Genomic DNA, 15,801 nt, shown 5'->3' with positions numbered 1-15,801 from the left:
GTGGAAAATCCCCGCCACCTCCCCCTCCAAATGCGGCCTTCGCTGCACAGGTCCCGGGCCTTGTGCAGCGTTTGATGAAGGGGATCTTTGGGCTGCGTTGGAGGCTCCCCGGATGCCCCGCTCCAGGGTGCTCCTCAGCCCGTGATCCCCTCAGTGGGGTGGAGGGACCCTCACTCCTCCTTCCATTGCCGCACACAGGAGTTTTTCTACGACATCAAACACAGCGACCTGGCGAAGAAGTCACTGGACATCTCCGTCTGGGACTACGACATCGGCAAAGCCAACGATTACATCGGTGAGCTCCCCGCGCCAAGGGAGCCCCTCCCTGTCCTCCCGGAAGAGGAAGCTTTTCAGGGCTGCGGAGGGTCAGCCTCAGCCTCGGCCCGGCCCCGTCTTGGTGCAGTCCTGTGGGCCCGACCCTGGGTTGGAGCCCGGGACCCTGACTTTGGTCCCTTGGGAGTTGCCTTTGTGAGACTGGGCTCGGCCCGAACCCAGAGCCTGCATAGAACCATTCAACCCTAGCACAGTGGGGTGGGTGGGGTCTCTGCAGAAAATGGTACGAGGAATTCCCCTAATGTGCTTGCAAGTCTGCGTCTTCCTGGCCTCCTCCAAAGGATAAGGAAGAGATGTGATTAAAGACAGCTCGGAGGGAGCTCTGGGCAGAGGCAAGGACCGCGCAGCGAGATGAAACTGAGCCGGTGCCAGAGTGAGAGAAGCAGTGGGGAGCGAGTGTCCACGAGCCGGTGCTGATCTACAGGAAAGCTTTTAAAAACAGACGAGGAGTTAGGACTTGGTGCTGTAGTACGGAGCCATGGCAGCTTCTTGGGGCACAGAGGCCCACGGTAACACTTTAGGGCCTAAAAAGGGCATCCTCCATCTTGACCCCTCTCCCCACCCTGTCCCCCAGGAGGCTGCCAGCTGGGCATCTCAGCCAAAGGAGAGCGCTTGAAACACTGGTACGAGTGTCTGAAAAACAAGGACAAGAAGATCGAGCGCTGGCACCAGCTACAGAATGAGAACCACGTGTCGAGCGATTAGGACGAGCCCTAGTTCCCGCCTCCATGTGCTCAGCCGCCCCGGCCGCCCACTGCTCCCTGGTCTGCCCTGTGCCCGCCTCCCCGCCCCGGCTGCCCTCCCCAGCCCGCCTTGGGCCCCCACCGTGGGCACCGCTGCCAAAGACCTGCTCCTCCGCCTCCCTCCTCCAGCTCCTGATGCAGCCCTGCCCTGGTCCCGTGGGGACCTGGAGAATGGGCACCGCTGCCAAAGACCTGCTCCTCCGCCTCCCTCCTCCAGCTCCTGATGCAGCCCTGCCCTGGTCCCGTGGGGACCTGGAGAGGGCTCTGGAGAGCGGATTCACCCGACACCCTCCCATGCAGGGAGATGAACAAGGTCTTCACCATCTGGGGATGTTTCTCTGCGCTCCTGGACTTGAACACACACACACACACACACACACACACGTGCCGCGTGTCCCCTCGGACCCTCACACCGTGAGGACACACACTGGGGCAGAAATGGGCACACCCAGGATCCACTCCTGCTCCAGGCACCGCAGGGCACCCGGGGCCTCACTGCCCACTCTTTCAGGAAGTCATCCATCTGCTCATGGCGAAGATAACCCTCCGCACCGCCCTCTCTCCACCCGCTCCCCTTTCCCTAGTTCCCACCAGGAGAAGCCCCTGGCCGCTCTCTCCTCTCTACCCCGCCTCCCTCCTCCTCCTCCTCCTCCTCCCTGGTACCTCCCCCCCCCTCTCTCAGCAGAATAGCAAAAACAAAAGCTGGGTCTGAGCCTGGAGCCTGCTGCCCAGCGCTGGCGCCTGCCTCCTAAACTCCCCACTGCTGCCCTTGGCATGGCCAGAGGGCCTGGGGCTCTGGCCGGCTGCAGGCACAGCCCTGCACGAGGCAGCACCCCACAAGCTGGCGGATGCCCCCAGATGGGCTCTGCCACCCCTGCTTCCCAGGTGGACCCAGCTACAGGTCCGGCCAAAGCCCCCCACATCTCCTTCCTCTGTGCTGGTAAAAGAACAGCGCCCCCCACCCCGTGCTGTGACTCCCTTTTCCTTCCTTGGTATCTTCTCTCTGCAGAAAGTCTCTCTGTCTCTGTCCGTCTCCCTGTGTCTTGTACGCTCTTTCCCCAAGTTCCCAGGGGGGAAAAATAACACTGCAGATATAAAATTTTAGAGTGGGGCCAACCCTGATGCCAAAGGCTTTTGGTCCCTCACGAATGGAGATGAACATAGTTTGGAGGTGGAGATCAGGCAGTCTTCAACCCCCTAAGGACGGTGTGGTTTTCCGACTTTGATTAGGTCTTTCCCCATGAAAACGACCACAGATCCCGAGCCCTGGCGTCAGACTCACACAGAAACTCCTACTGCCCGAACTCACGCCTCTGACCGCCCCCTTTCGATGCCCTCCACCTCCCCACACAACCTGCAGAGGACTCGGTTCCCGCCTCTAAACAATCATTCTCTAAACGCCCGGCTCCCCACCTTCCCCAAGGTGGCCAACGGCTTCCTGGCTGCCGTCCTTCCTCTTGGCCTCAATTTTCCCTTTAGTTCCCCGCGGCACCCAGGCAGCCACCTTCCCGCCACGGCCCGCCCTTAGGAGAATGCATGCCGGCGGTGTCGCCGAGCCTGGCGCTGGTGTTGGCACTGGGATGAACGTGCTCAAGTGTGCTGTGCCCCTGGTCTGGGCACACGCTGTCCCAGACACACGCAAGCGCCTCCTGCCTAGGACACACACGACCCCTGGTGCATGCCCACCACCTGCCGCCTTCCTCTGTGATGACGTAGCCAACAATAAAGTAGGAAAATCCAGGCAACTGTGGTCTGCAGCTTTCCTTGCTGATTTCTGGGAGTTTCGCCACCCTGAGACACATGCCGCTTGCTACCTGCCCTTGTGTGCTAAACGTGCCTTTGTCTCTGGCCCTGGGGCTGCAGCGGGTGGACAGGGCAGACATGGGGTTTCTGTCTGGTGGATTTCATCTCTGCGCGACTCCCATGTCCTCCTAGAATACTTTCTGTGGGTACCCACCGCGCAGGGAGGTTCCCTCTCTCCCGGCTCAGCCCCTCAGGAAAAGTCCCAATGGTTGTGGAATCAGGTATTGCTGAAGTTAAAAGAAATCACAGGATAGAGCCGGAGCCTGATTCAAGCAACTCAATTATCACAGAGAGGAAGACAAAACATCAAGGCCCAGTGAAGGGAGTGACACACGCGTGACATTTTAGAGGCAATGCCCGGGAAGGAGCCAGGATGCTGGACCCACACTGGCCAGTGAGAGCAGAGATCATCAAGCATTTCCCTTGCATCCGAGCAGCTCCCTACCCAGGAGAGCCTTTCCCAACAGCCCCTCACGGGATTCTCTGCAGTGCTGGAAGACAGCTCAGTAGGCGACTAAGCTTCCTGGATGGGTCTTAATTCCATTAGGCTTGGTCCCCAAACACTTCAGAAGTGTTGGTTACTTCCGGGAAGAGGTTTACTTCCTCCCGTGCAAATGCCTCTGCCCTCCCAAGTTCAAGTCAAGAACCTTTGCCCATCCTGAAATGCTTTTCTGCAACAAGTTGCAAAGAACCTGCCCCGGCTGAGGTGAAGTCCCCATTTCCTCTGTAGCGGGACGTCCGCAGACCCTGTCCGGTGACACCAGAAAGCACCTGCCCAAAAATCATGCCAGCCTTCTGATCTCACTCAAATCCTGGCCTGTCACGGGCCAGGTCATTTTATCTCTCTGGATCTCAGTTTCCCCATCTGGAAACTGGGGGCAATAAACACTTCAGAGCGTTACTGAGCGGTCGTTACTGAGTAGTTCAGTCTCTGGCATATGGATAAATGCCATTCAGTTTGCTGGCCCCTGTGTTTGGGCTGCCTTGGGAGCACACAGCGGGGACAGTGCTTCCAAGGTGGCATTGGTGACACACAAGGGACATCGGAGCTAAGAAAGGCAGGAGCTCCTGGGACACAGAAAACAGATCTTCCGGGTCTCCCCCAGGTGGGAGCTGACCAACAGCCCGAGGTATTCATTGGGAGCGAAAGTTAGAGGTGATGAAAAGATGCAGCGCTGGTCCACAAAGGGAGCCCCAGGGAGCAGAGCAGGGGGCGGGGGGGGGGGACAGGCAGCTCCTGGGGAAAGCAGGGCACGCCCAACGCACCAACGCACCTGGTACTCCATTGTCCTGAAAGCTTCTGAGCTGCCACAGGGGTGTTGGCCTTAATGAGGCTTCATGATAGACCGGACACAGGAAAGCCAGGCACAGGCACCGGTCCAAATATGTTGTGCGACCCTGAGCGAGTCCTCTCCCTCCTCTCTCCTCCTCGGGCCACGTGGGTGGAAGGTGAGATGTCACAATTCTCTCACTTAATCGGCACAGCCACACATGCACCCATTTCCCAATCACTGAAGAGAGACCGAGGCCTTCATCCGAGGGTGGACACCCTGCCTAGCCCTGAGTGTCTTTGTCAAACAGCACAGAAATGTGTCCTCTGTGATTTCCTTTTTCTGGTTCTTCAAAGGGGACAGTAACTTAAAGCCACTCGCCGAGGCCTGAGGATATGCTGGAGTTCTCCAGTTACCTCCTCCATCTTCTACAGTTTTCTTTTCTCACTCTTAGATTATTGTCCACAGAAATTGAGGGAATTTGCCTTTGCTGAGGGTTCAAAAAATTCACTGCTGGTTTTCTTTTACACTCATGTGTATCCCTATCCTGTAGATTCTACTAAAAAGTTTAATTTTCATTAACAACTACAATGGCCGTAAAGACATCTGGGAACAGAACAAACCTTACACACACCGTCCAGCTGTCGAGGGAAGGGAGCCTTGCAGGTGACATTTTGCTCAAAATATAAGTCAGCACATTAAGAGCAGAAGAAGATAAGGTCAACCAACTGATCAGCTGGTTAGGAGAAGGGCTGTCTAGAGAGAGTTAATTGGCGTTTACAGACCATTTTATCCAACAACCAAAAACACATCCCTCTCAAACTCACATAGAACATTCATGGAAACAGAGCACCTAGACCACGCTCCAGGCCAGAAATAAACCTTAAGAATTAAAATAAGAGATGTCATTCAAAGAAAACTTTTTGCAGCAATGGAACTAAACAAGAGTTTATAAATGAAAGATAGCTAGAAAGTTACAAAATGCATCAAGATTAAAAAATACATTTCTCAATAACACATGGGGCAAAAGAAGTCTCCAGAGAGATTTAAAATGACTTTGCATTAAATGAAAATTGAACAACGACCCATCACTACTTGTAAAAGCAGCCAGGATCAGTGGTGAACGCCTTCAGTCTCAGCCCTCCTGGAGGCTGAGGCAGGAGGATGGTAAGTCTGAGGTCAGCCTGGGCAATTTAACGCAGCACTGCCCCAAAATTTTAAAAAAAAAAATGGAAAAAAAAAACACACCTCTATTTGCTATAACAAAAATCCAAGGGATTAAACTAATTCTAGCTACAAAAAAAAAAAGATAACATGTTAGTATCAATTTACCTGTTACAATGTTAAAAATACTGGAGCCTGGGGGTGCTCTCAGTAGTACAGTGTGTGCTGGATTTGATCCCCAGAACACAATAATAGTAATTACGAGGATGGGTAATTACAGATGGAAGGAGAGGGGTTTATGGGAATTCTGCACTTTCTGTTCATCTGTAAACCTGAAACTGCTGTAAGAAATAAAGGGAACTAAAAGGGAAACCATATAGCATGATAGGATTTTTACAAAAAGAAAACTCTGTTCATGTGTGGTGCATGCGTTTTCACACAGAAAACATCTGCAGAGCTCGCACCCCACATGTGTGCAGGCAGTTTAGGGTTTCAGGAACAGAGATGATCTTTCCACTTTCTGATTTTTCTAAGTGCTGTTTTGGTCTCTTTGAAACACTGCACACATTGCTGCTAAAAAAAAAAAAAAAAAAAAAAAAAAAAAAAAAAAAAACCACAAGCCAGGTGTGGTGGCGCACGCCTGTAATCCCAGCACTCAGGAGGCTGAGGCAGGAGGATCGCAGTGAGTTCGAGACCAGCCTGGGCTACACAGTGAGTTCCAGGTCAGTATCAACTACATAGTGAGACGCTGTCTCAAAAAACCAAAACCAAACAAACAAACGAACAAAAATCACAGGACACATGAAACCATTTTTTCAAGGAAATAAAAGGTGAAGAAGGAAGCTTAAAGTCTGCTTTGCAGTGGGGTTTATTTGGAGAAGGTGAGGGCAGCACCTGGGAGTGCAGCAGGAGCAAGCTGACAGGTCCCCCGCCTGACTCACCCGGGTGGGGCTGATTGGCCGAGACCACAGCGAACTTCCTCCCTTCCAAGAAACGAAACCTACAGCCTCCTGCCCTGGCTCTCTCCGCCCACCGCGGGAGGAGGGAGAGCCTGGCTGTCCCCGGAGACATTTGTGCAGCTGCAGCAGACGCAGCACCCGAGTCCTGCCTGGCAACCGCGATGACCCTGAGAAACACCACGGCCAAGGATCTGGACAAGTTCATCGAAGACCATCTCCAGCCGGACACCAGCTTCCGCACAGAGGTCAGACAGGCCATCAATATGATCTGTGCGTTCCTGAAGGAGAGGTGTTTCCGAGGTGCCCCTCACCCTGTGCGGGTGTCCAAGGTGGTAAAGGTGAGCCCGGTTCCGCCGCATGGGCTCTCACTGCCCGTGTTCCCCATCGCTGAGACGGGAGGCGACAGTGACGGGGCCTAACTGGTAGGACCGAGGGGGGCGCTGCAGACAGGCGGGCGTGTTCTGTCCCTGGAACAGGGCTCAAGAGTGCTAGTGACGGCTCCCAGCCCTCCGTGTAGGGGCCCTTCTCACCGCATGTCGGCCGTTCCTCTTGTTATCTTTTGTAGGGTGGCTCCTCCGGCAAAGGCACGACCCTTAGAGGCCGGTCTGATGCTGACCTGGTTGTTTTCTTCACAAACCTGCACAGTTTTCAGGAGCAGGTGTCATCCCGGGGAGAGTTCATCACGGAAATTAGGAGACAACTGCAAGACTATCAAACCCATAACTCGAAAGACATGTTCCATGTCATCTTTAAAGTCCAGAATCCAAAATGGTCCAACCCCCGAGTGCTCAGCTTTGAGCTAAGTTCCCGCTGGATCCCAGGGAGGACAGTGGAGTTCGATGTGCTTCCTGCCTATGACGTCCTGGGTGAGCACCCCGGCCCCTGGGGCCTCAGCCTCTGTCCTGTGCCTGGGTCTCAGGCTCTCGCTGTCTCTCCTCTGCTTGTCACAGTTTGGGCTCCCTCAAAACGTCTGTCACTTGAGAGCCACTGAGGGTGGGTGGTGTTAGAATTTCTCCTGGGACTGAGCAAGGTCATAATCCATCATGAAAGGATGTTTTTTGGTTTTTTTTTGTTTTGTTTTGTTTTGTTTGGTACCGGGGATCGAACTCGGGTCCTTGTGCTTGTGAGGCAGGCGGCGGAATCACTGAGCTAAATCCCCAGCCCCCGAAAGGATGATAAGGAGCAAACTGACCCCCTTAGAGGACAAAGACAGTTCTCGTAGAGCGTTCACAGCTGGTCACTGCCCGGCGCGTGACATGGCACACGGCCCCAGGGCGAGTGATGGTACTGACTGCCCCCAAAACTCTGCCCCTTCCACTGCACCCACAACCTCAAACCATCACCTCAGAGGGAGGAGAGAACCTGAGAGGGGCTGACATCTTGAAGTTATGGTTTGCGCCCTAACAGGTCAGGTCAACATCACCAACGCCTACAGACCCAATCCCCAAATATACGAAAAGCTCATCGATGAGTGCACCGTGACGCAGACAGAGGGTGAGTTCTCCACCTGCTTCACCGAGCTCCAGAAGGCCTTCGTGAGAGGGCGGCCCACCAAGGTGAAGAGCCTGATCCGCCTTGTCAAGCACTGGTACCAGCTGGTACGGCCACCTCTGGGGAGCAGGGAAGGAGGTGGGGAGGGAAGACCAAGAGGAGAGTGAAGGAGACCGGGGAGGGGAACAGAGGAAGGGAAGAGTGGAGCGAGTAGGAGGGGAGCTGGAGGGGTAGGCAGGAGGGGGACAAGCAGGGCAGGGAAAGAAAGGGGCGGAGGCGGACGATTTCTGGGCTTCACTCCGAATGGTTTCTCCCACTCTGCCTTCTGAGGAACCAATTTTCTCTTTAGCTGCATCTAATTTATCACTGAGTTGCTAGTTACACTTGTCATTTTTATCCTAGAATTTCTACTTTGTTCTTTTCCAAGTCTGCCACGTCCTGCTATTTCAAATCTCTATTCCTTTGAACCTCATGCCTTTAGTGACTAAAGTCTGGACTCAGTCGATCCATATCAAAAGTTTTCTGTATTTTTTTATCATTTTTTTCCCCACCAATCATGACCATGGGTATCTTATTTCCATGTGGCCATGGAGATCTGGGTGCTGGTCATTGTACTTAAAACTTATTTGTAAATTTTTAAAATGAGGCTCTAGGACCCTATGTCATCTGCCCAACGTCAGACAGTGGTGAAGCTGGGATTCGAGCCCACATCAGGCAGAACTCAGAGCTTGCAGACTCAGCTGAGCACACCTGTCATCTCAGCACTCTACGAGGCTGAAGCAGGAGGATCACAAGTTCAAGCCAAATCTAGGCAACTTGGGGAGACCCTATCTCCAATTGCAAAAACAAGCTGGGGATGCAACTCAGTGGGAAGACGCTGTGTTAGATCCTCAGTGTTGAAAAAAACAAATCCAAGCTCAAACTCTTCACCATGGTCAGCACACTCCTCCTACAGGGGTAATTGGTAAATATGTTAGACTTTAGAGCCACGGGGCATGTGTCACAACTACTCAGCTCTGCTGCTGCAGTGTGAAAACAGCCACAGATGACCTATGAGTGAATGTGCGTGGCTGTGTGCTAATAAAACTTTATTTACAAAAACAGGTCCCAGGCTAGATTATGCCCATGACAAATGGACTTTACACAGAAGCTGGGCAATCCTGTTTCTCTGATTATTTTTTCCTCCTCTCAGTGCAAACAGAATCTTGCAACACCCCTGCCACCACAGTATGCACTAGAGCTGCTGACGATCTATGCCTGGGAAAATGGGAGTGGAAAAACCTCTTTCAACACTGCCCAGGGATTCAGGACCGTCTTGGAATTAGTTATCGAGTATGAGCAGCTCTGCATCTACTGGACGGAGTTTTATGACTTTAAAAACCCCACAGTCGGAGACTACCTGTGCAAGCAGCTGAGGAAACCCAGGTACCCTCCTCCCTGGCCTCAGCTCCCCACACAAGCCAACAAATCCCCGGGTTCGGCAGCAGAGCCCTGGCTACGGGAGGGGCCCAGACCCCACACTTACTGAGCATCTCCTACTGCATGTCGCTGTGCTGGGCACTGGGCATCTGCCACTTGGTGGGGACCACAGCCTCCAGCACGAGGAGACAGGCTTTTGACAGATGGGTAAACTGAGGTTCTGAACCTGGACATAAAATGGTAAGGAGCTTGTCCAAATCAGGACGGTGAGGGACACAGCTGGCACTGAGCTGAAATGAACAGCAGCAGCAGCTGTACCAACTCTTGCCAGAACAGAAAGTCCGCAGTCATGAGCACCACCTTCCGTGCAGGCCCCAGGCGCTTTGCCTCACTGCGCAGTCGCTGTGCTGAGCATTTCCCGAGTCTCGGTTCCGCTTCACACCACATCCTTAGAGACGCCTGTTTGATGTTCAGCTCTCCCCATTTCACAGATGAGGAGACTGAGACTCAGTGAGGGCAGGGGGTGCCCAAGAGCACAGGGCTGACAGAGGGCAGGGGGGAGTTGGGAGCCAGGTTCGTGTTGAAGGCCCCTCTGCTCAGGCCCGCGCTCGCCTGGAGCAACGCCCTGCTGGGTCCCCACCGGCCTCATTCTACCGGCAGCTCCGCCACGCCAGAGCCCTGCTCTTCACTGGCCCTCTCCCGTGATTGCTTCTCAGGCCTGTGATTCTGGACCCCGCCGACCCTACCGGAAACTTAGGTGGTAAAAACTCAGAGCGCTGGCAGTGGCTGGCACAGGAGGCTGAAGCCTGGCTGAGCTACCCGTGCTTCACGCTCTGGGATGGGTCTTCTGTGAACTCGTGGGATCTGCCAGAATTACTGAGTAGATCGATAATGACGCGCGAAATAGGAACGAACTCAGAGGCCAGGCCTTGGAAGGTAACTGGACCCGGGGGCTCTAAGTCTGACTTGCTACTAGCAGGGGTGGAGTCTGCTCAGGGGCAGGTTTGGGGGTGGGAGCTGGTAGTGCCCGCCGCCCTTCGCAGGCTCCTGCCTTTCTGCCTGCTTCCTGACCGCCCGGAGGAGGCAGCTCTCCTCAGGGGCAGGCTGTTCCACCAAGCTGCGTCTGCATTTGAACCTGCAGCCATGAACGGAAACTTCTGAAACTGGGAGCGAAAATAATCTTCACCTGCTTTAAATTACAGGTGTCAGGCGCGGTGTCTGAGTGTCAGGGAAAGTGACTAAGAGAGCTCCAGAGACCCGCGGTCCTCTCTCAGACCACGGATTCAGATATCCCTGCGTAGCTGGATACCTTGCTTACCTGAGAAATGACCTCCTGTCCTTGGTCACCCACTTCCTTGAGTTGCACGCTGGGCTCTGTGCCACATGATCATGTGATCCATGTCACATGACCACCAGGCTGGCCACACCCCTTCTCCAGAGCTCAGTGCCCTTGCAGTGGCAATGATTCATAGGCACCACCTGTGCTGAGATTCTGATCTGGGCTCCAGTTCCGTCCTGAAGCCTTTAACATGCCCGATCTCATTCGAACCTCACAAGTAACCCGTTGAGCCCATTGTACAACCGCCTTTACCTTGAGGACAAGAAAAGGGGCCCAGAGAGTGTGGTCACCTCCTCAGGGTCACTGGGCTGAGGAGTGGCAGGGCTGGGACTCTGGACTCCAACATCAGTGCTCACTTCACTGTGCTGCATGAACAGTGTCTCCTCTCATCCCCTCTCCCCAGCTGACAACTGGGAGACAGCAGCCAGGTGACGGGGCTGTGTCACACCTCTGAGCAGGGACACAGGGACCTGTACTGAGGTCTTTCCATTCCCGGGGTGGGAGGCTTTCTGACACTAGGGAGTTGATGATGTCTTGGTGTCACAGGTGGTTCCCCAGGGGGGCGACTGGGTGGGGTTTAGAGTGCAGGATGTTTGTGTGAGGCCACTGAGCCAATGCGCTGCAAGGGAGGGGAGGAGCAGAAGGGGGCAGGGAGAGAGGCAGTGCCGGCCTCACCGCCCTCAGGCACAGAAACCAAGTGGCCATTAGAGCTGCCACACAGCAGACAGGTGGCCACCTAAGGAGGGCCTCTCCCCAGCCAAATCCTCCCAAAGGGGCTGCAGGTGCCCACTGCCACCTCCTCTGGAGCTGGGACCTAACAGAGCTGGCTCAAGGGGACAGTGCAGGCCAGGGCTCACCGAGTCCTGCCGCAAGGCAGCAAGACCGGCTCCTGATGGATCGTGTTTTACCTCCGCAGACTGCAGCACACTATGAGGGCGCATGGGTGACCCAGCCGCAAGCTGGAACCAGAGGGAATCCTGAGCCTGCCTTCCTGCAGCACATGTCAGCTTCGCCAGCTCAGGAGACCTGGTCATGCACCCTCCTGTGAGCACCGGGCATCTGGGGGCTCAGGTTGACACCAGACCTGAGAGACGACCAGAGAGGGTTAGATAAGAGAGTGCATTCAGCCTTGCTTTTCACCTGTGTCCCATTCATAATCAATGGCAATAAAAATGTCAGCAGGAGCCATGTTGGGTGTTTATTTCCACAGCATCAGGAAGTGTGGGTGGGTGTGCGTTCACAGAGTCTACTGAAAACGTTTGTCGACCCCTTACCAGGTGCCGGCCCTGGGGGCGCAGCAGTGAATGCGGCAGGCTAAAGCCACCACCCCTTGTGGCTCCCAAACCAAGTTACACCATGAGTCTGACACGCACGCTGGGTTTCAAGACTTCACACACAAAATTTTTTTAAAAGAATGCCAAATTCAGGACAACTGACACTTTTTAAAATTGGTTACGTGTTCAAGTGGCCCATTTTGATATACTGCATCGAATCAAAATGAACTCTGCTGTGTCTTTTTCCTCTTTTAGTGCAGCCACTGGGAATCACACGGGGCTTGCGTGGCACGGGGGGGGGGCCTGTGTGAAGGAACAGGCTCCAGGGCTCACACGGCCCCTTCACGCTGCTGTTGACACCAGTGATTCACCGATTACGGTCCAGAATGTAAAAGTGCCCTGAGCTCAGAAGGACCCGACGTGTCCTCGTCACCAGAGTCCCCGGTCACCTAGGGTAGCCAGCGGACTTTGCTTTGTCCTTCTGCCTCCTGCGCTGAGCCCTCAGCACCCCCTCAGGTGTGTCCGCTTTTCTCAGACACACAACAGGTGAGGTCTCAGGAAGTCACTGGCGCAGTCAAAGTGACATCAGAGGGAACTGGGGCACCGCAGGTGGTGGCTGCATTGCCTCTTACCGCCCGGACCACCACTCCGCGTGGCCTTCGGACAGCGTCTCACATCCGTCAAGGCCACAGGGATTGGTAATGAGCCCCTTAGTCAGAGAGCCACACGGCCACGTGATCAGGCCCCCTCCACCCCAGGGCGCATGAGACTGCTTTTCCAAAGGGAACAGAATTTTCCTGTAAACGACATGGTCTCGGTCATGAAAATGAGACAGCTCAGGGTATGAGGTATAATTCTCTGGCTGGGGTTCGCTAAACTGGGATGGACACCCCGCGCTACTGTGTATATCCCGGGCGATGACACCTATTACGGCCTACATGGCCACAGGGCCCTTCTCACCCTAGGGCTGGAGCCAGCTTCTGTTCCTCCCTTCCCCTGGGATGTGATTTGCTTGCTTCTAGTTGTTTGGAAGGTCTGCCATGCTGGGCAGTGCACCCAGAGCCTTCACACTGATCAAAATGCACAGCACCTTTTGCTTTTTTTTCTTTTTTCTTTTGAGACAAGATCTCACCAACTCACAAAGCAGGCCAGGTGGAGGCAAATTGGCAACCCTCCTGCCTCAGCCTCCCAGAGGGCAGAGATTACAGTAATGTGCCACCATGCCCAGCTGTGACACTCCTTTTCACTGACCATCCTGGCCAAAGGACCAGGAGTTCGGGGGCATCTCTACCACCTTTCATGGTGTAAGAGTCCCTAAACCACAGGCCAGTGGATGGCGGCCTCATTATCAACTACATCCTCTGTGAACATGAATTCAGAGGAGAGGGGAGCGCCCAGCAGAAGGGCCCATGCCCACCTTGGGCACACTGTGAGCCTAACTGAGCCCCACTCTAATTTCACCCAGCCCCAGGACCCCTGTCAGATGGGCCAGGCCTGATGCCACCTGGGGTTTCATGCAGCACCAGCCTGACCCTCTGCTCACTGCCCGAGTGGCCCGAGGTTCCCCGGGGATAGCACTGCCGCAGATGCGATCTCTTCACTCCAGAAACAAGGTAAGGGACCGTGACCCGAGCTTCTGGGCTTCCATCCTTGATGTCTTCTAGTGGCCCAGATTGACAAGGGCCCTTTCTGGCTGACCATTGAGTGACACTATGTTGGATGAATCACATCTCAACTCTCTGTGATTTGGGGTCCCTGGCTGCCCTCCGACCTCACCACCCCTACAGCCACTGGGTTTCCCGGTCCCCCAACATCTCGGGTCCTGTCAGTCTCACTGCCGTCTTTGAGCCGTCTTTCCCAGGAGGCCGTTGATGAAACCCGTAGTGACACAGGTGCCTTCTCCAGCACACTCCATGTGGCCCCGGGAATATCCACCCTCCGGGCCTTCCCACGCCAGGGCTCCCAATTCCTGTGCCTTCCCCACTTCCCCTGCCATCTATCGTGGCCAGTCCAGCATTGCAAACTTTCCCCATTTCCCCCACGTCTAGGAACAACGGAGTTCAGGGCAGGTGCGGCGTCTCCTGGGACCTTCCTGGGCATTAAACCCTGCATTGGGAAAGTCTCCTAATGCGCAACACTCCCTCCTGTGATCTTACCCTGCAGCTTCTCGGGCCGGATCCCTCAGTGTCCCCTGCGCTCATCCACACCTGCCCTCTGCTGCCACGTGAGACCCGGTCCTCTGGACCCAACTTCTCTTACAGGTCATCCCAGCCTGGCCATGGCCTTGGGAAGCAGGGAAGGTGGTGCGGGTTCTGCACCTGGGGTCTCTTTGTGGACCGGGGGCCTCGGCGGTGTGTTCAAGCCAGCCGGGAGGCACCAGCTCTTAGCAGGAAGGAGGGGGCCATTTCTTGGCTCGGAGACTAAAGGCAGATTAGAGATTCAAGATTACTGGGGGCTGTGGTTTGAGCTGGAGTGGAGTTTTTCCGGCCCAAAGCTCAGGTTGAAGTTTGGGCACTATCCAGAGCTGGAGCCTCAGGAGGGGATCAGGTCACCGTGAGGGACCAGTGTCCTGTCCCCCACTGGACTTGCCCCTGTCTCTGGGCTCTGGGAATAGCAATAGTAAGGAGCACAATTGCTAGCCTCTCTCGCATGTCCCGCACATCCTGATACCAGCTCTCTCGGGAAAACACCCTGACGTGAAAACCAGAACTCCAGTGCGAAGGGAATGGGATCCTCACCTCACGCCACATGCAACAATCAACTCAAAATGGAACGAGGCTGAAATTAAAACTCCTTCAAGAAAACATAGAGAGAGAGATCTTCGTGACATGGGGTCTCTCAACGATCTCATGGCCACGGCACCAAAACCACAGGCGACCAAGAGGTGTACGCGTGCGCACAGGGTGCAAGGCAGGGATTTGTCCCCAGTTCTTGTGAGTGGGCAGTTGCCCGGCAGTACCATCGTCAGGACCCCTGTCCCCACTGGCCGGTGAGGCCACCGCTGACTTGTACCGAGCGCCTACAGTGTGCTGCCCGACGCGGTCCCCTCACACTGGTCTCGCTCCATATCCTGAGTGAACTGTGCCTTCTCTTCACTACTGGAGCCTTACAGGTCTTCATATCTAGCACAAAAGCACTTTTCTCTTTTGATCAAAGGTCACAGTTCAGTTCCACTTCTGGCCGGGCGTGCCGCGCACAGCTGGACCGAACAGTATTTCTGATAACAAACCCAGCGGTGAAAGTCCTTTCTTTGACTGTCCGGATTCATTTTCCCAGAAGGACTGGATGACACCGTGCGAGGGGCGCACGGGTTGTTGCTGGTCTACAAACCTTTCAGTGTGAGGGGAAATACTTGTCTGGACCCTCGAAGGTGAGAAATCTCTAAGAGGAAACCAACACCATGAGGATGACAGACTCAGGCCACAAAGGTGCTGGAACGCAGAATTGAAAAGGGCAAACCGAGGTCCATCTGACCCCACACTTCTGCTCCACGCGGATCTATAATTCCATGCAGATGATAGACTTATTCAGAATGGCCCAAAGTGGGACTTCACACCCACCTGAATGGACCCATTGGCTCACAAACCATGAAGAAACGAATAGCCAAGAAGCTAACTCTTGACATCAATAATCAGATGACTCTGACTGACAAAAGAAAAGAACTGCAGAAGGATGCTTCCAGTTGTTTCAAATTACTCGTCAGCTGACTACTTACTGGGCCTGAAGATATTCTAATGGTCACAAATGACATCGTTAAAGACACAGGCACAGGTGGTGAGGGAGGGCCCAGGGCAGCCCGGAGTGTCTCTCTTCGGTGCTAGTGATGCCCAACTCAGAACAGGTGGCTGAGCACTGTGTTGGCTGACAAAGCCAGAAAGGCCAGGATCAGATTTGCCTTCAGGCATGGCTGGATCCAGGTCAACCATACTCAGGTTTCCTCTGTTCTCAGCTCTTCTTTCTTCTTCTTTCTTCTTCTTCTTCTTCTTCTTCTTCCTCCTCCTCCTC

The 15,801-nt window shown here is 54.5% G+C and overlaps 2 protein-coding genes across 6 annotated transcripts in view; both read left to right on the top strand.

The window, feature by feature from the left end:
- Rph3a (rabphilin 3A) overlaps window positions 1-1,241 on the top strand; it is a 212,053-nt gene extending 210,812 nt beyond the window's left edge. For all 5 annotated transcript variants that reach the window (XM_010604502.3, XM_010604504.3, XM_010604501.3 and 2 more), the window contains 2 exons: window positions 199-295; window positions 908-1,241. In XM_010604502.3, coding sequence (XP_010602804.1) covers window positions 199-295; window positions 908-1,038 — 228 coding nt within the window. In that variant the 3' untranslated portion in view covers window positions 1,039-1,241. The remainder of the gene's footprint in view (window positions 1-198; window positions 296-907) is intronic.
- Window positions 1,242-6,293: 5,052 nt separating this feature from the next.
- The window catches only part of Oas2 (2'-5'-oligoadenylate synthetase 2), a 29,776-nt gene continuing 20,268 nt past the window's right edge, over window positions 6,294-15,801 (top strand). Inside the window, 9 exon segments of the mRNA XM_033762675.1 lie at window positions 6,294-6,611; window positions 6,839-7,139; window positions 7,681-7,871; window positions 8,957-9,189; window positions 9,900-10,119; window positions 11,439-11,567; window positions 13,317-13,409; window positions 13,960-14,020; window positions 15,073-15,166. Of these exon segments, the coding sequence (XP_033618566.1) occupies window positions 6,435-6,611; window positions 6,839-7,139; window positions 7,681-7,871; window positions 8,957-9,189; window positions 9,900-10,119; window positions 11,439-11,567; window positions 13,317-13,409; window positions 13,960-14,020; window positions 15,073-15,166 (1,499 nt within the window). The 5' untranslated portion in view covers window positions 6,294-6,434.

This window comes from Fukomys damarensis, unplaced genomic scaffold (genome assembly GCF_012274545.1).
Source record: "Fukomys damarensis isolate Sample0158 unplaced genomic scaffold, DMR_v1.0_HiC HiC_scaffold_12, whole genome shotgun sequence".
In the NCBI taxonomy this organism is placed as follows: domain Eukaryota; kingdom Metazoa; phylum Chordata; class Mammalia; order Rodentia; family Bathyergidae; genus Fukomys; species Fukomys damarensis.
The sequence above is the reverse complement of the archived record's forward strand: the minus strand, read 5'-3'. Positions and strand labels throughout refer to the sequence as shown.